The following is a 19,529-nucleotide window of genomic DNA, read 5'->3' on the forward strand; positions in this document are numbered from 1 at the left end:
TGGCCGGTGTGGGCGAGTTGGGCCGAAGGGCCTGTTTCCACACTGTATCACTCTATGACTATGACTCTATGACAGGGTGAATGAAGGTTGGCCTATTGACTGTAGAGCACAGGGCTCCAATTGTGGAATACCAATTTCCTCGCATTTCAAATTAAACCGTGACCTCCATTTCAAATCTTCCATTTCACACTCCTGTCAGGTAAGGTATCATTTCAAAACATCAGAAAAAAAGTCAAACCTACTAGCATTGTTTTAAAAAATTCGTCTTTTCTTTTTGTTTAATTAAGCTGGTTCTGGTTAATTTTACAATAATAAATGTACTTCTGTTTAATCAATAAACTAAAGGCGAAGTGATGGTATCGTTAAAAATATTTTTGAAAATTCAGGTGGTGCAGCGGTACAGTTGCTACCTTACAGCATCAGAGCCCCGGGTTCGATCCTGACTACGGGTGCTGTCTGTACGGAGTTTTTATGTTCTCCACGTGACCTTCATTCGGTTTCCTCCCACACTCTAAGGACGAACAGGTTTGTAGGTTAATTGGCTTGGTGTGAATGGTAATTGCCCCTGGTGTGTGTAGGATAAGGGTTAGTGTGCGGGGATCGCTGGTCAGTACGGACGTGGTGGGCCGAATGGTCTGTGCCTGTGCTGTATCTCTAAACTAAAACACTTTTGAAGGCAGACACAAAATGCTGGAGTAACTCAGCGGGTCAGGCAGCATCACTGGAGAGAAGGTATGGGTGACGTTTCGGGTCGAGACCCTTCTTCAGACCGATGTCAGGGGAGGGGGCGGGACAAAGATAGAATGTAGTTGGAGACGGGAAGACTAGTGGGAGAACTGGGAACGGGGAGCGGACAGAGAGGGAAGCTTTCTCTCCCTATCCCTTCTCCCGTCCCAGTTCTCCCACTACTTTCCCTCTCTATCCCCCTCCCCCTTCCCAGTTCTCCCACACACTGTGCACACAGTTCTTCCTGTCTCCGACTACATCCTATCTTTGTCCCGCCCCCTCCCCTGACATCAGTCAGAAGAAGTATAAGAAAATAACTGCAGATGCAGGTACAAATCGAAGGTATTTATTCACAAAATGCTGGAGTAACTCAGCGGGTCAGGCAGCATCTCAGGAGAGAAGGAATGGGTGACGTTTCGGGTCGAGACCCTTGGGTCTCGACCCGAAACATCACCATTCCTTCTCTCCCGAGATGCTACCTGACCCGCTGAGTTACTCCAGCATTTTGTGTCTACCTTCGATTTTAACCAGCATCTGCAGTTTTTCCCGACACAGAAAACACTTTTGAAATTGAAATAGTGGGGGGATTTGAAAGGAAAAGATATTGGCAAAGGAGGAAGTGCAATAAATTAATTGATCATGAATATGACCGGTCTACTTTAAAAAACGATTAAATTAGCCATGTTTCCAGTAAAATGTCCCTGCTAATCTTCCAATAGTCTTGTTGGCTCTTTCGAATCCACCTCAGGGGGCAGTTAAAGCCTTGGCTGGGCAGCTCGTCTAAAATGGGGCACTTCTGACACTATTTACTTGAGTCTGGAGTGGGACTTCAACTCCATGAGATACTCACTGAGGTTGAGAGCCATCAGTGAATCAAGAATTACTTTACAATAAAATGATTCGAGGTCGAACTCGGCTTTCAGGCCTCAAGATGGGCAGGAGATGACATTTTTACTGAATGCAGCCCCTGACGTGCAGTGACCTGTGGAATGTAACACTGTGATCCATCTAAAAACAGGAAATAATGTTAGTGCGTATGATTATTGTCTCGCACAAAACTTTCTTTTGCAGTGTGTGTGCGCTCCATGCTCACATATCCTCTCGAGCATTCCTAATGGAGTCATAGGGTCCCTTTGTGTGCAGCTTTGGTTTCCAAATTTGAGGAAGGACATTCGTGCTATTGAGGGAGTGCAGCGTAGGTTCACTAGGTTAATTCCCGGGATGGCGGGACTGTCGTATGTTGAAAGACTGGAGCGACTGTGCTTGTAAACACTGGAATATAGAAGGATGAGAGGGGATCTTATTGAAACATGTAAGAGTATTACCTGAATGGTGGCCAATTAGGAAAAGGGGAGATGCAACGTGACCTGGGTGTCATGGTGCACCAGTCATTGAAAGCAAGCGTGCAGGTGCAGCAGGCAGTGAAGAAAGCGAATGGTATGTTAGCATTCATAGCAAGAGGATTTGAGTATAGGAGGAGGGAGGTTCTGCTGCAGTTGTACAGGGCCTTGGTGAGACAGCACCTGGAGTATTATGTACAGTTTTGGTCTCCTAATCTGAGGAAAGACACTCTAGCCTTAGAGGGAGTACAGAGAAGGTTCACCAGATTGATCCCTGGGATGGCACGACTTTCATATGAAGAAAGACTGGATATACTAGGCTTATACTCGCTGGAATTTAGAAGACTGAGGGGGATCTTATAGAAACATATAAAATTCTTAAGGGGTTGGAGAGGCTAGATGCGGGAAGATTGTTCCCGATGTTGGGGGAGTCCAGAACAAGGGGTCACAGTTTAAGGATAAGGGGGAAGTCTTTTAGGACCGAGATGAGAAAGTTTTTTTTCACACAGAGAGTGGTGAGTCTGTGGAATTCTCTGCCACAGAAGGTAGTTGAGGCCAGTTCATTGGCTATATTTAAGGGGGAGTTAGATGTGGCCCTTGTGCCTAAAGGGATCAGAGGGTATGGAGAGAAGGCAGGTACGGGATACTGAATTGGATGATCAGCCATGATCATATTGAATGGCGGTGCAGGCTCGAAGGGCCGAATGGCCTACTCCAGCACCTATTTTCTATGTTTCTATGTTTCTATATTATTAAGGGATTGGACACATTAGAGGCAGGAAACATGTTCCCAATGTTGAGGGAGTCCAGAACCAGAGGCCACAGTTTAAGAATAAGGGGTAGGCCATTTAGAACGGAGATGAGGATAAACGTTTTCACCCAGAGAGTTGTGAAGCTGTGGAATTCTCTGCCTCAGAAGGCAGTGGAGGCCAATTCTCTGAATGCTTTCAAGAGTTGGATAGAGCTCTTAAAGATAGCGGAGTCAGGGGGTATGGGGAGAAGGCAGGAACGGGGTACTGAATGTGAATGATCAGCTATGATCACAGTGAATGGCGGTGCTGGCTCGAAGGGCCGAATGGCCTACTCCTGCACTTATTGTCTATTGTCTACTTTATTTTTTATCTAATAATTCAGCTCTTTACAAGAACAAATCCAGGTATCTCCAGTGACGAGTCTGCTTAATGTTGATCTGGTTATGATATGTTCAGATTTGTGCCTGTCACAAGAACCATCAGACAGGTGGTGTTGTTGGTGAAGTATTAGGATTTAGTTTAGTTTAGAGATACAGCACGGAAACAAGACCATCGGCCCACCGAGTCCGCATTGACCAGCGATCCCCGCACATTAACACTATCCTACACACACGAGGGACAATTTTACATTGATACCAGGCCAATTAAACCTACAAACCTGTACGTCCTTGGAGCGTGGGAGGAAACCGAAGCTCTCGGTAAAAACCCACGCAGGTCACAGGGGAGAACGTACAAACTCCGTACAGACAGCACCCGTCGTCAGGATCGAACCCGGATCTCTGGAGCTGTAAGTGCTGTAAGGCAGCAACTCTACCACTGCATTGTCTATTCATTGATGGATTGAGTGGATGTTAGAAAAGATTCTAACAATTTAACTGTGTTGAACTAGCAACATCAAGGAGATAGATTTTGTGGTTTGTCAAAGGATGGAAACAAAGGATAATATGTGAGTACTTATGAGAAATATCATTTGTCTCCATACTAAGGAAATCGTAAATCTCCTCCTCAAAAGGCTCTGGTTGCTAGCACTATTGAAGTAAATAAGACGTTTTGTCAGGTAACATAATCAATGGAAATGGAGTCACAGCAGACACTGATACCTAGATCAGTCAATGATGAAACAACTCAAGGGGCTGAATAGCCTCCTCTGTTTTCATTTGATTTCCATCATGGTAGAAATTCTGCCAGGGTTCACCCAGCATGGCTTCAGTGGAAATCCCAAAGAAACCATGGAAGCAACTTTTTCAGACGATCATCAATCAAAGTCAATGAAGGGATGAGGTTGGCAGGAACTCTGAATGATGGACTTTATTTGGACGCCTGCTGATTTTTTTCTTCCCCTCACGACTTAGCTCTTAGAACCACAGACCTCAGCGTACCAAAGGAGGCCATTTTATCTTCTGCATCGAGTAATTGCCTTGGCTCTTCATTCGAATCCAACTTCCCTGTATTTTTCCCACACCCTTTCATATTATTCCTGTCAAAGACTTATCCTATTTCATCTGAGCACCTGTTCAGCCTACGCTGCCTCAGTAGAGCAGGCAAAATAATAAAAGATCCATCCCACCCCGGCCACCGTCTGTTTGTTCATCTGCCCTCTGGTCGACGTTTCAGGTCGATAAAATCCCGAACAAACAGACTTAAGAACAGTTTTTACCCCAGGGCCATACGAGAACTGAACACTACCTTTGCACTAGGCAACACTAAAAAATCTTTGTACTTAACATAATTGTATTTAATTGTATTTATGTATTTATTTGTTTTTGCATTTATTGCATATATGTTTGTACGCACCGTCAGGATTGGCTATTTTTTAATTTCGTTGTACTCGTTGCAATGACAATAAATGAATATTATTATTATTATTATGTGACATTTTAAAAGTCAATCATTGTAACACTTCCTCGCCCCGATGAGGAAGGCCCGTTGCCGGCTACGGGAGTCAAGATCGTCCCGCCAACGGAAGGTTAGAGGCCCCCGACCGCGGGAGAACAAAGAAGGGAGAGATTGACCTTTTCTTCGCCTTCCATCACAGTGAGGAATGCGGAGGAGTCACTGTGATGGATGATCACGTTAAAAATGTGTTTTTATGTGTTCTGTTGCTTTTTATTTGTATGACTGTATGGCAAATGAAGTTCCTCGTGTTTTGCAAAACATACTTGGCTAATAAAGTATGATGATGATAATGAAGATGATATGATGATGATGATATGATGATGATGATATGATATGATGATGATGATATTTATTCACAAAATGCTGGAGTAACTCAGCAGATCAGGCAGCATCTCAGGAGAGAAGGAATGGGTGATGTTTCGGGTCGAGACCCTTCTTCAGACTGATGTCAGGGGGGCGGGACAAAGGAAGGATGCTGAGTTACTGCAGCATTTTGTGATGCTGAGTTACTCCAGCATTTTGTGAAATGCTGCCTGACCTGCTGAGTTAACATATAACATATAACATATAACAACTACAGCATGGAAACAGGCCTGTCCGGCCCTACCAGTCCACGCCGACCATTCTCCCTGACCTAGTCTCATCTACCTGCACTCAGACCATAACCCTCCAATCCCCTCCTATCCATATACCTATCCAATTTACTCTTAAATAATAAAATCGAGCCAGCCTCCACCACTTCCTCCGGAAGCCCATTCCATACAACCACAACCCTCTGAGTAAAGAAGTTCCCCCTCATGTTACCCCTAAACCTTTGTCCCTCAATTCTGAAGCTATGTCCCCTTGTTGGAATCTTCCCCACTCTCAAAGGGAAAAGCCTACCCACGTCAACTCTGTCCGTCCCTCTCAAAATTTTAAAAACCTCTATCAAGTCCCCCCTCAACCTTCTACGCTCCAAAGAATAAAGACCCAACCTGTTCAACCTCTCTCTGTAGCCTAAGTGCTGAAACCCAGGCAACATTCTAGTAAATCTCCTCTGTACCCTCTCCATTTTGTCGACATCCTTCCTATAATTACTCCAGCATTTTGTGAATAAATACCTTCGATTTGTACCAGCATCTGCAGTTATTTTCTTATACTACATGATGATGATGATGATGATGATGATGATATGATGATGATGATGATGATGATGTGATGATATGATGATGATGATGATGATGATGATGATACGTGACAAATTCTAATAACTTTATGTAATGTCTTCTAAGTTCAATCTTCTAGGCAGGCGGATTCAGAACTGAGTTGACCTGGGCAGACTTTGTTAGGACATAACATAAACCAATTACATTGCGTTCAGTTGCAATAAACTCAATACAATGTTTGTCATGAAGCCGAGGCTGTTGGGTAATCAACTGTGTTGCGAGAAGCCCTTACTTACTGCTGACTAACTGTCCAACACTCAGAGCTGACGAAGAACAGGATGAGGAGGAAGAAGAGGAGGCCTGACGCACTGGGCTTTGCGCGAGGGAGGACGGGCCATGTGCCATGTGCAGAAGGTTAGCCTGGGACACTGCCTGGCCTACCTGCGGATGCTGCTGCTGCTGCTGCTGCTGCTGCTGGAGTGGAAGCAGAACACATAAACATACAACCAAAGGTTAGAACACACTGAGATAGATCTGCAGGGGGTGGGAAAAAAAAGAGAAATCAGCAAAGTCAATTCACAGGCATCCTTGCACGTCAACTGGAGCAAATGCTTCCTTTTGGATTTAAGTGGAAAAAAAAAAACAAACCCGGGGGTGAAAATGAGTTTTAATTAAGTTGGTCCTATTTTGTGCCGATCATGAATAGCATTCCAACAGTATCACAAAATGCTGGAGTAACTCAGCAGGTCAGGCAGCATCTCTGGAGAGAAGGAATGGGTGACGTTTCGGGTTGAGCCCCTTCTTCTTCTGAAGAAGGGTCTCGACCCGAAACGTCACCCATTCCTTCTCTCCAGAGATGCTGCCTGTCCTGCTGAGTTACAGAAAGGTCTCGACCCGAAACGTCACCCATTCCTTCTCTCCAGAGATGCTGCCTGACCTGCTGAGGTACTCCAGAATTTTGTGATACCTTCGATTTGTACCAGCATCTGCAGTTATTTTTCCTACACAGCATTCCGACAGAAATAATTCAAGCCGATATTTTTCTCGTGAGTCACAGACGATTTGCATTTCACTTAGTCCGTAACATCTGATTCTTGCCGTGTTCGTACGACACACGAGATGGGGTGGAAAGTGGGTAGATCGGATGCACATCATGCTTTGACCCAGATTGGATAGGATAACATGAGGATAATCCGCTCACACACATTAGACCCACTCTGCCGGGAACAATGAACCATTCACTGCTCCTGGTGTGGATTGGATGTGAAGGTTGTATTCTCAAGCGAAAGGTTTGGAATGCTTGAAACCATATCTTTCCCTGTTTGTTCAGCCTGCCACCTTAATACGTGAGGTTCAGACTTTTGGTCTATTGTTATCTATATCTATATCTATATATCTATATCTATATCTATATATATACCTATCTATATATATAAAACTCTCTGTCCGTGTGTATGTGTGTTTGTGCACACCATAACTTTGATGCTTCGCACAGCCAAAACGGTACACCGTAGCACCACAATATTTGCACCACGCTACTCACCATTATCCTGGGCATATTATGTACCAACTCTCATTCAAATTGAAGCTACATTTTTAAAGCTACAGACATTTTAAAGTTTAAAAATTCACTTTCTAACCCATTTCCTGAAACTCCTCAGGGTCTGACGTCACAATGCTCCACGTTCGACTTCATTTGCTCCTCACTTGCCAAAACAAGATGGCCGACGCCGCCCGCCCGGCCTGTCGTTCCCTCTCCCCTCGCACCTCTCCCCTCCCCCCTCGCCTCTAGCCAGGCCCCGCCCCGGCAGAGACTCGCACGCCGGCAGTCAGCGTGCAACGCACGGGCACTGGTAGGTGCCTTTCGCCGCCAGCGGCTCCACGGAGGGGAGTGGGCGTGGCAGCCGAGAGGGTGGAGGGGAGGGGGGTGGGGGGAGGAGGGGAGGGGGGTGGGGGGAGGGGGAGGAGGGGGTGAGGGAAAGAAAGAATGGGGTGGGGGGAAGGGTGGCAGTGGGGGGCAGGAGAGAGTGGGGGTGGAGAGAAGGGGAGAGTGGGTGACGTGAGGGTCGGGGGAGGGGGGAATAGGGATGAGGAGGGGGGAATGGAGGTGGAGGCAGGGCTGGGGGACTGGGGGTGGGGGCAGGGGAGGGGAACGTTGGGGTGGGCTAGGGGGGATGGAATGGGTCAGTGGGGGGAGGAGGGGGCATAAGGAGGATTGAGTGTGGGGGGGGGGGAATTGAGGGTGCTACACCAATACAGGAGAGACTTCGGGTCCAGGGCTCACCCTCTCAGTCACACCCTCTCCCCTTCCCTGCCCCCTCTACGAGGAATGGGCCCAACGGGTCCACTTGGTCTAGTCTATATACTAAACCCTCGTTTGTTTGTTCCTGAACTACAGCCAAAACGGTACACGATAGCATGACAATTTTAGGCCCACCTTACTCACCGTCGTCCCTTTGGTGCTAATGGAAGAAGTTTCATTGAAATCGGTGTTATATTTTTTAAGTTATTCACATTTTAAAGTTTAAATCTATCTCCTGGGGGGGGGGGGGGGGGGAGAGAAGGGGAGGAGGGAGGGAAGGGGGAGGAGAGAGGATAAGGGGGGCTGTAGGCGATGGAGTGGGGGGGAGGAGAAAGGGAGAGGGGGACGGGGGTTGGGGGGAGGGGAGAGGGGGAGGGGAGGAGGGAGGGGGAGGATGGAGTGGGGAAAGGAGGGGGAGGGGGAGGGGGAGGGGGGTAAGTGGAGGGGGGGAAGGGGGAGGTTCGAGGGGAGGGGGAGGGGGAGAGGGAGGAGAGGGTGCAGGAGAGGTTTGGGCCCAATGGGTCCACTTGGTCTAGTTACTTTTTATATTTCATTACTTTTTATCTAATTCAATTACTCTATCGTTCGCTCGAGTGTCAGACGACATTAGCTCGCTGTTGGCTTCTGTCGTGGTCCAACATGTTGACAGAACTTTCCTGCCTTTGATATGTATTTCTATGCTCTGTGTAAAGCACTTTGATTTACCATTGCTGTATGAAATGTGCTATATGAATAAACTTGCCTTGCCTTGAATTCGTCCTCCCACTCAATGAACCAGTCTCCCTTGCCACCGAATCAGACTCAGCCCTCATTCCCCCTGAATAATGGTGGGGAAGGTTGCATTATGTGGAAGGAGCAGGCCAATAAATCTCACGTCCCAACACTCAGTGCCCATCGGATGCTGCTCGCAATTATTTTGGCCCGATCCTCGTACTACCGCTTGGTGAGGGGCTAAACGATCTAATCCTAAGCCTAGTGTCCTAAAAATTCTAAAGAACCTAAAGAATTTGTAAGGATACTCCATGGAAAATTTGGTCAGCAATATCAACAACAACCTATTTTTAAGCTTCAAAGTAAAATCAAGTAAAATATTGTGGGAGTGTAGGAAAATAACTGCAGATGCTGGTACAAATCGAAGGTATCCTGTCTCTGACTACATCTTATCTTTGTCCCGCCCCCTCCGCTGACATCAGTCTGAAGAAGGGTGTCGACCCGAAACGTCACCCATTCCTTCTCTCCCGAGATGCTGCCTGACCCGCTGAGTTACTCCAGCATCTTGTGTCTACGTAAGTTGTTTATAAAGGTAACGGCAGAGCTTGACAGGTGCATGTATGGCATCCGATAGCGGAGATATTGCTGGGTGTGCTGGAGGCTAGGGTGCAAGAATCTCAGAGGATTACAGGACTGGAAGAGGTCATCTTGAGTACGCTTCAGAGGGAAATGATAATGACCAAAATCTTCAACTACGGGTATCAATTAACCGAAAGCCAATATTGATCAATAGACAATAGACAATAGGTGCAGGAGGAGGCCATTCAGCTCTTCGAGCCAGCACCGCCATTCAATGTGATCATGACTGATCATTCTCAATCAGTACCCTGTTCCTGCCTTCTCCCCATACCCCCCTGAATCCGCTATCCTTAAGAGCTCTATCTAGTTGATCAGTACCAAAGGGGTTTATTCACAAAATGCTGGAGTAACTCAGCAGGTCAGGCAGCATCTCAGGAGACGAGGAATGGGTGATGTTTCGGGTCGAGATCCTTCTTCAGACCAAAGTACCGAAGGGGTGATGGGTTGGACTTCATAGAATTTGGATGGTCTTAGGTTCATGGAAGGTGAACGATGAAAGGTCAGACCATTCACTTGCTCTCTCCTGAATATCACTGACGAATGCTAGTATGGAGAGTTAACAATATTAAGATAGTGAAATACAAAGTTTGACAATTACGATGTGAATGTGATTTGGGACCATGTGGCCTGGGTCAAGGTGGCTAATTGCACTTCAGATCAGTAACAGAGCTTATTTTGGGGTGTTCGGTCTTGTTACTCACTGTCACAGTGGATAGTGTGTGAACTGTAAACTTTCTTTTTTTTCTCTGGTAAAATTATTAAAGTACTTTATTTCCTTGGCCATTGATGTCTCTCAAACTAATAAGTACACAAGATTTGAATCAACAGATAAGGGACTAACATTAGGACTTAGATCTGAAATATCTTGCCACAATCATACCTATGGATTGTCGTGATGTGCATTGAAGAACCATGGAAGCAGCAACTGCAGGAGACTAGGAACATCAAGTCTTACTCTCGAAAGCATGAATTGAAGGAACCCAATGTGATAACTGCTTGTGATCTTCACATCATAGAAACCTAGAAAATAGGTGCAGGACTAGGCCATTCGGCCCTTCGAGCCTGCACCGCCATTCAATATGATCATGGCTGATTATTCAACTCAGTATCCCGTACCTGCCTTCTCTCCATACCCCCTGATCCCTTTAGCCACAAGGGCCACCTCCAACTCCCTCTTAAATATAGCCAATGAACTGGCCTCAACTACCTTCTGTGGCAGAGAATTCCACAGATTCACCACTCTCTGTGTGAAAAAAACCTTCTCATCTCGGTCCTAAAAGACTTCCCCCTTATCCTTAAACTGTGACCCCTTGTTCTGGACTTCCCCAACATCGGGAACAATCTTCCTGCATCTAGCCTGTCCAACCACTTAAGAATTTTGTAAGTTTCTATAAGATCCCCCCCTCAATCTTCTAAATTCCAGCGAGTACAAGCCGAGTCTATCCAGTCTTTCTTCATATGAAAGTCCTGCCATCCCAGGAATCAATCTGGTGAACCTTCTCTGCACTCCCTCTATGGCAAGAATGTCTAAGGCAAGAATAAAAGATATTAAAACACTCAAATATTACTTATTGATTAACAATTTTTGAGAAAACATATCCCCTCATTTCCTCAATCAAGATCTGGCATTATGGGAAAGAAACAGAGTGTTGGAGGAACTCAGCGGGTCAGGCAGCATCCGTGGAGGCGGATGAACAGACGATGTTTCAGACAGATGCGGCCTGACTCGCTGACTTTCTCCAGCATCTGCAGCCACTTGTGTCTTTAATGATGCCCTCCATTTGAAGAGACAAAACAGCTGCTTCAGTGGCAATCACATTACTTTGTTTCTGAGGACATTAAAATGCAATTTTAATAAATATGTATTGAGGGGGGACCTCATTGAAACATACACAGAATAGTAGTGGAAGGCTTGGATAAAATGGACGTGGAGAGGATGTTTCCACTAGTGGGAGAGTCTAGGACTAGAGGTCACAGCCTCAGATTTGAAGGACGTTCCTTTAGGAAAGTGGTGAGGAGGAACTTCTTTAGTCAGAGGGTGGTGAATCTGTGGAATTCTTTGCCACAGAAGGCTGTGGAGACCCAGTCAATGGATATTTTTAAGGTGGAGATAGATAGATTCTTGATTGGTACGGGTGTCAGGGGTTATTGGGGAGAAGGCAGGAGAATGGGGGTGAGGAGGGAGAGGTTGATCAGCCATGATCGAATGGTGGAGTGGACATGATGGGCCGAATGGCCTAATTCTGCTCCTATCACTAATGGCCAGATGACATTTATAAGCAAATCACCTGGGATTGCTAACTTACAGTGATGCTGCCATTGAGTAGGATCATTATGGTCAACAGCCTATGAGTTAATGTGTCCACTTTAAAAACATTTGGGATAGTTCGGCCCCATTTGTTGCCCTCGCGTCTCAATCCCTGCTCATGGCATTGCATCGTTTGTTCAGAGACACCTGAATTCAGCCCAGACCGGTGGCATTGTCAGTTTTTCTGTCTGCGTCTTTATTCCAAGACCAGCTTATAATTAGTCTCTGTTCATTTACAAAACTGAGCCAATTTGCGTTATTCCACAAATTTCACCAGCTAACTCACCAGATTTTCTTCTAAGATTGTTTTACTAACTAAATTAATACACTTGTAATGGACAGGGCCTCGACCCGAAACGTCACCCATTCCTTCTCTCCAGAGGATGCTGCCTGTCCCGCTGAGTTACTCCAGCATTTTGTGTCTACCTTCGGTTTAAACCAGCATCTGAGGTTCCTTCCTACACATTTAATTTTTATACTACAACTCTCGTTTGTTTGTTCCTGAACTACAGCCAAACCGGTACACGATAGCGCGACAATTTTAGGCCCACCTTACTCACCGTCGTCCCCTTGGTGCTAATGGAAGAAGCTTCATTGAAATCGGTGTTATATTTTTAAAGTAATTCACGTTTTAAAGTTTAAAACTATCTCCTATGGAGGGAGGGGGGGAGGGAGGGGGGGAGGAGAGAGGATAAAGGGGATTGAGGGGGATGGAGTGGGGGGAGGGGGGTAGAGGAGAGGGGAAGAGGAGGGGGGGATGGGGGAGAGCGGGGGAGAGAGGGAAGGGGGAGGGTGGAGGGAGGGGGGGAGGGAGTGAGGGAGTGAGGGAGTGAGGGAGGGAGGGAGGGAGGGAGGGAGGGAGGGAGGGAGGGAGGGAGGGAGGGAGGGAGGGAGGGAGGGAGGGAGGGAGGGAGGGAGGGAGGGAGGGAGGGAGGGAGGGAGGGAGGGAGGGAGGGAGGGAGGGAGAGAGGGAGGATAAAGGGGGTTGAGGGGGATGGAGTGGGGGGGAGAGGGCTGTAGAGGAGAGGGGGAGAGCGGGGAACAATAGACGCTGTAAGACAGTAGCTCTACCGCTGCGCCATCGTGCCCTGTTATGTTTTTTTTAATAGACAATAGGTGCAGGAGGAGGCCATTCGGCCCTTCGAGCCAGCACCACCATTCAATGTGATCATGGCTGATCATTCTCAATCAGTACCCCGTTCCTGCCTTCTCCCCATACCCCCTGACTCCGCTATCCTTAAGAGCTCTATCTAGCTCTCTCTTGAATGTATTCAAAGAATTGGCCCCCACTGCCTTCTGAGGCAGAGATTTACACAGATTTCAGAGAGAGGGAAGGGTGGAGAGGGAGGTAGAGGGAGGGAGGGAGGGAGGGAGGGGAGGGGAGGGATGGGGAGGAGGGAGGATAAAGGGTGTTGAGGGGGATGGAGGGGGGTATAGGGGAGGGGGGTAGAGAAGGAGGGAGGGAGGGAGGGGGGAGGGAGGGAGGGAGGGGAGAGGATAAAGCGTGTTGAGGGGGACGGAGTGGGGGGGGAGAGGGGGGTAGAGGGGAGGGGGAGAGGAGGGGTAGAGGGAAGGGGGAGGGTGGAGAGGGGGGTAGAGAGGAAGGGAGGGAGGGAGGGGAGGGGGGAGGAGGGAGGATAAAGGGTGTTGAGGGGGATGGAGTGGGGGGGAGAGGGGGGTAGAGGGGAGGGGGGAGAGGGGGGTAGAGGGGAGGGGGGAGAGGGGGGGAGAGGGGGGAAAGGGGGAGGAGGGGGTGCTGCACCGATGCAGGTGAGGTTTGGGCCCAACGGGTCCACTTGGTCTAGTATCCTTATAATACAGGAGTGGCCAAACTTGCTTAATGTAAGAGCCACATACGATAAAGTTCAGATGTTTGAGAGCCGCAAGACATGAACTTAAATATTTTTTTACTAACCATGAACATTAAACTTACGTTTCATTCCAATGGGGTCTCAATTCATACCCAGTAAATAATTATAAAGCTTGAAATTTTTTCTTATTTACCTTTTTATATTAACTGTGATGAAAAAAGGAGCTCAGCCAACATATTTCCACGAGCCGCATATTAAAGGTCAAAGAGCCGCATGTAGCTCGCGAGCCCCGGTTTGGCCACCCCTGTTTTTAATACCTGATCACGTGAGAGGGCAGTTAAAAATGACACCCTGAGCCTTGCACCTTTCCATCTCTGTCTGCTTTGATTCGATTCACGACAGGTAAAGAACCAGGACAGGACAGGAAATGATTTACCTGTTGGCCTGGCTTAATGGGCGAGAGTGTAATTCCCTGTGTGTTGATCACTGGCAAGATCTGATTTCCGATCACTGTGGCGATGATCTGACCTTGGGCATTGGTCAGAAGCTGAGGGGTGAGTGGTTGCACTTGGATGCCTTGAGCCCCACCTGCGTTTTGATTCGACGGCACTGTCGGGTTTGACATCAATGGGATCGTCCCGATTATCTATAATAAGAAAAAAAACCACATACATCGGAAAGAGCAGGAGCAAGAAACGCAATATGATTTTCACCCCTCGCTATTTAAGCGTATCCATCACGGTCAACATGGCCAGTAATTGTAGGAAAATAACTGCAGATGCTGTACAAATAGAAGGTATTTATTCACAAAATGCTGGAGTAACTCAGCAGGTCAGGCAGCATCTCAGGAGAGAAGGAATGGGTGACGTTTCGGGTCGAGACCCTTCTTCAGACTGAAAAATGATGATCAGTCTGAAGAAGGGTCTCGACCCGAAACGTCACCCATTCCTTCTCTCCAGAGATGCTGCCTGACCTGCTGAGTTACTCCAGCATTTTGTGATGTGCAAGTAGCTGTTTATTTTCGTAGGAAAATGATGTACCAAGAAGCTGTCATTTAAGCAGCTTAAAGAAAAGGAAGCCTGTGCATTGTCAGCAAATTTTACCTAAGTTTGGAGTTAGAGCACGGAAGCAGGCCCTTCGGCCCACCGAGTCTGCGCCAACCAGTGACCCCTCCACATTAAAACACTATCCTACACCCACTGGGGATAATTTTACATTTATACCATTTGTACGTCTCTGGAGTGTGGGAGGAAAGCGAAGATATCGCAGGTATCCCACGCAGGTCATGTGGAGAATGTACAAACTCCACACTGACATAGTCAAGATCGAACCTGGGTCCCTGGTGCCATTATGGTTTTTTTTTAATAGACAATAGACAATAGGTGCAGGAGGAGGCCATTCAGCCCTTCGAGCCAGCACCGCCATTCAATGTGATCATGGCTGATCATTCTCAATCAGTACCCCGTTCTTGCCTTCTCCCCATACCCCCTGTCTCCGCTATCCTTAAGAGCTCTATCTAGTTCTCTCTTGAAAGCATTCAGAGAATTGGCCTCCACTGCCTTCTGAGGCAGAGAATGCCGCGGATTTACAACTCTAACTGAAAAGGTTTTTCCTCATCTCCGTTCTAAATAGCCTACCCCTTATTCTTAAACTGTGGCTCCTGGATCTGGGCTCCCCCAACATCGGGAACATGTTTCCTGCGTCTAACGTGTCCAACCCCTTAATAATCTTATATGTTTCAATAAGATCCCCTCTCATCCTTCTAAATTCCAGTGTATCCAAGCCCAGCCGCTCCAGTCTTTCAACATATGACAGTCCCGCCATTCCGGGAATTAACCTAGTAAACCTACGCTGCACGTCCTCAATAGCAAGAATATCCTTCCTCAAATTTGGAGACCCAAACTGCACACAGCACTCCAGGTGCGGTCTCACCAGGGCCCGGTACAACTGCAGAACGACCTCTTTGCTCCGATACTCAACTCCTCTTGTTATGAAGGCCAACATTCCATTGGCTTTCTTCACTGCCTGCTGTACCTGCATGCTTCCTTTCAGTGACTGATGCACTAGGACACCCAGATCTCGTTGTACGTCCCTTTTATCCCCAAGAATGTGTGCTTTGGAGCGGGCAGAAAATTATTTTCTAATAATTATTGGATTAAGAACCAGTATCTCGGAAAGTTTCTACTTCATAGTTTAACTGAAGGGCCTGTCCTAGTTACGCGATTATTAAGGCGATTGCCGGCGACTGTCAAAGTCGTAGCAGATCGCCAAGATTTTCTTTTACCCTACGACAATGACCACGACAATGCCAAGTCAGGTCGATATAAGTTACTTTTTTTGTGTAACTAGCACCTGGCTAAGAGATTACACCGTCTTCGGAAACATCGCACGTAATATTAAATTAAGAAAAGGCATTTGAAGATACCAGAAGATAGTTTTGTTGAACCAATTTATTTACCGTCAGGACATTTGACGGGTAGATTGATTATTGGGGAGAAGGCAGGAGAATGGGGTTAGGCGGGAGAGATAGATCAGCCATGATTGAATGGTGGAGTAGACTTGATGGGCCAAATAGGTTAATTCTGCACCTACCTTATGATCTTATGATCAACTCATCAGGTTTATGCCAGCTCTCAGCAGAGCGATCTCTATGGCTCTGAAACCTGCTCTTCCATACATGACCAATCAATTCCCCTTCTTTTGCCATTTATCAAAACTAAAGGGTAATTTACAGAAGACAATTAACCTACAAGTTTGTCCATTGGAAGTGGGAGGAAAACAGAGCACCTTGTGGAAGCCCACATGCAGAACATACACATTTAACAAAGGACCCACCTGAGACCAGGTTTGAACCCAGGTCCCTGGAGCTGCAAGGCAGTAGCCTCCCACTGGTGAACTGCTAGATAGAGCTCTTAAGCTTGATAGAGCTCTTAAGTATAGTGGAGTCAAGGGGTATGGGGAGAAGGCAGGAACGGGGTACTGATTGAGAGTGATCAGCCATGATCACATTGAATGGCGGTGCTGGCTTGAAGGGCCGAATGGCCTCCTCCTGCACCTATTGTCTATTGTCTATTGAATGACGTCTCTGTTCAGGTTTAGACGCAAACAACATCCAGACAGAAATTAGACACAAAATGATGGAGTAACTCAGCGGGACAGGCAGCGTCTTTGGATAGAAGGAATGGGTGACGTTTCGGGTCGAGAGCCTTCTTCAGTCTGAAACATGGAAAACATAGAAAATAGGTGCAGGAGGAGGCCATTTGGCCCTTCGAGCCAGCACCGCCATTCATTGTGATCATGGCTGATCGTCCCCGATCAATACCCCGTGCCTGCCTTCTCCCCATATCCCTTGATTCCACTAGCCCCTAGAGCTCTATCTAACTCTCTCTTAAATCCATCCAGTGATTTGGCCTCCACTGTCCTCTGTGGCAGAGAATTCCACAAATTCACAACTCTCTGGGTGAAAAAGTTTTTTTCTCACCTCAGTTTTAAATGGCCTCCCCTTTATTCTAAGAAGGGTCTCCACACGAAATGTCACCCATTCCTTCTCTCCAGAGATGCTGTCTGTTCCGCTGAGTTACTCCAGCATTTTGTGTCTACCTTCGATTTAAACCAGCATCTGCAGTTCCTTCCTACCACACTCCAGACAGAAACGCTATGAGCCAGAAACAATGCTTGTTGAGATGAAAAAAGTTTTTCATTAGTAAATCCTAATCTGTACCTCAAACCCTTATTTACATTCATAGCCTTGTTTGCTCACATAGGTTTTTAAATTGTAGGAAAATAACTGCAGATGCTGGTTCAAATTGAAGGTCGACACAAAATGCTGGAGTAACTCAGAGGGGTCAGGCAGCATCTGAGAGAAGGAATGGGTGACATTTCGGGTCGAGACCCTTCTGAAGAAGAACCGAAACGTCACCCATTCCTTCTCTCCTGAGATGCTGCCTGACCCGCTGAGTTACTCCAGCATTTTGTGTCTACCTTAGGTTTTAAATTTACTCTCTGCTTTGAAAGACCTGAAGTACCATTGTGCCTTATTGGCACGAGAAGAGGGGCATATGTGCTATATTATAGAAATGGATAAAAAAATTGGGGTGTAACTATCATTGAAACAGTCTGAAGAAGGGTCTCGACCCGAAACGTCACCCATTCCCTCTCTCCTAGATGCTGCCTGACCTGCTGAGTTACTCCAGAATTTTGTGATACCTTCGATTTGTACCAGCATCTGCAGTTACTTTCCTACATTAAAAAAGCACAAAACAAAATATTTGCATTAAATACCAAATTTAATTGTATAAATATTGCCTGACATATATTCCATTAATGTAAAGTGGCCATACTTATTGCAAATGTCTTTGACCATTTTCATGTCCCCACTCTGAGGCAAAGAGGTTCATATTATCAACAATGTGTTTAATAAACTGCAAAATATTATAACATGGGGCTGGAATGATAAAGGATACAGATTTTATTTCCTTTCTAATACTGAATAGATTTCCTCCGAGTGAGATTCAACCTGATTCGGATTTATTTTTGAAGGTTAATACTGCATTCTGATGATGGGGGATGAAACGTGTGCAAATACTGCATGTGTGTCTTTTTCTGCTGATGCCTGCCACCGGTTTTTATGACCTGATTATATCAGGGGAGTCTCAGCAGCTGAGACGCTGCAAAAGCAAGTGCATCCTATCAAGCCCCTTTCCAGAGTAATGAGTCGCATAGCACCACAGGGCTGCTGCAAGCGCCCATCCATCAGCCCCTCATTAGCAGCACCATTTAACATCAAGGACCTTCCTAAACAAACGAACGTTTATCTAATCAGAACAACGAGCAGACCACAGCGCACAGAGCCTTCTTTTAATTGAAAACAACAGATCTATTTGCCTAATGTTGTTGTCCAAAGTTAACCAAAGTTTGAAGCATATCTGCCGTGAATCTGGTAAATGCAAATGCTTGATTGATAACTCATTTCATCTGCATTTAATGCACAAGTTGAGACGGGATCCACTTGTTAAACAAGGCATGATTACGAATGGAAAAGGCTCTCTTGGCAGGCAGCCCTAACCTAACATTAACACTTAATCTATTGGAAACCATTGATACCATCTAACAAGACAGAAGGGTCTCGACCCGAAACGTCACCCATTCCTTCTCTCCCGAGATGCTGCCTGACCTGCTGAGTTACTCCAGCATTTTGTGAATAAATCGATTTGTACCAGCATCTGCAGTTATTTTCTTATCTAACAAGACTCCACTGGTCAGTGGCGATAAAGGCCGGTATTTTATCTCAATACACCTTCTGTTGCTTATAGTCTTCAGGCCTCACAGTAATTGGTATGCTAAAACTCTCGTTTGTTTGTTTGTTTGTTCCTGAACTACAGCCAAAACGGTACACGATAGCACGACAATTTAAGGCCCACCTTACTCACCGTCGTCCCTTTGGTGCTAATGGAAGAAGTTTCATGGAAATCGGTGTTTTAAAGTTATTCACATTTTAAAGTTTAAATCTATCTCCTAAGGAGGGAAGAGGATAAGGGGGGGGTTGAAGGGGATGTAGTGGGGGAGGGGAAGAGGAGGGAGGGAGAGGAGGGGAGGAGAGGGGGAGGGGGAAGGGGAGGAGAGGGGGGAGGAGAGGGGGGAGGGGGAGGAGAGGAGGGGGAGGAGAGGGGGGAGGGGGAGGAGAGGGGGGAGGGGGAGGAGAGGGGGGAGGGGGAGGAGAGGGGGGAGGGGGAGGAGAGGGGGGAGGGGGAGGAGAGGAGGGGGAGGAGAGGGGGGAGGAGAGGGGGAGGGGAGGGGGAGGAGAGGGGGGAGGGGGAGGAGAGGGGGAGGGGGAGGGGGAGGAGAGGGGGGAGGGGGAGGAGAGGGGGGAGGGGGAGGAGAGGTGGGAGGGGGAGGAGAG

At 46.9% G+C, this 19,529-nt stretch overlaps 1 protein-coding gene across 1 annotated transcript in view; it reads right to left on the reverse strand.

Annotated features, from left to right (window-relative positions):
• The window catches only part of pou6f2 (POU class 6 homeobox 2), a 453,085-nt gene that overhangs the window by 31,715 nt on the left and 401,841 nt on the right, over positions 1–19,529 (reverse strand). The window contains exons 9-10 of the mRNA XM_078398327.1: positions 14,067–14,276; positions 6,156–6,321 (exon numbers count right to left, since the gene is read on the reverse strand). Coding sequence (XP_078254453.1) covers positions 6,156–6,321; positions 14,067–14,276 — 376 coding nt within the window. The remainder of the gene's footprint in view (positions 1–6,155; positions 6,322–14,066; positions 14,277–19,529) is intronic.

Source organism: Rhinoraja longicauda, chromosome 4, assembly GCF_053455715.1.
Source record: "Rhinoraja longicauda isolate Sanriku21f chromosome 4, sRhiLon1.1, whole genome shotgun sequence".
NCBI classification, from domain to species: domain Eukaryota; kingdom Metazoa; phylum Chordata; class Chondrichthyes; order Rajiformes; family Arhynchobatidae; genus Rhinoraja; species Rhinoraja longicauda.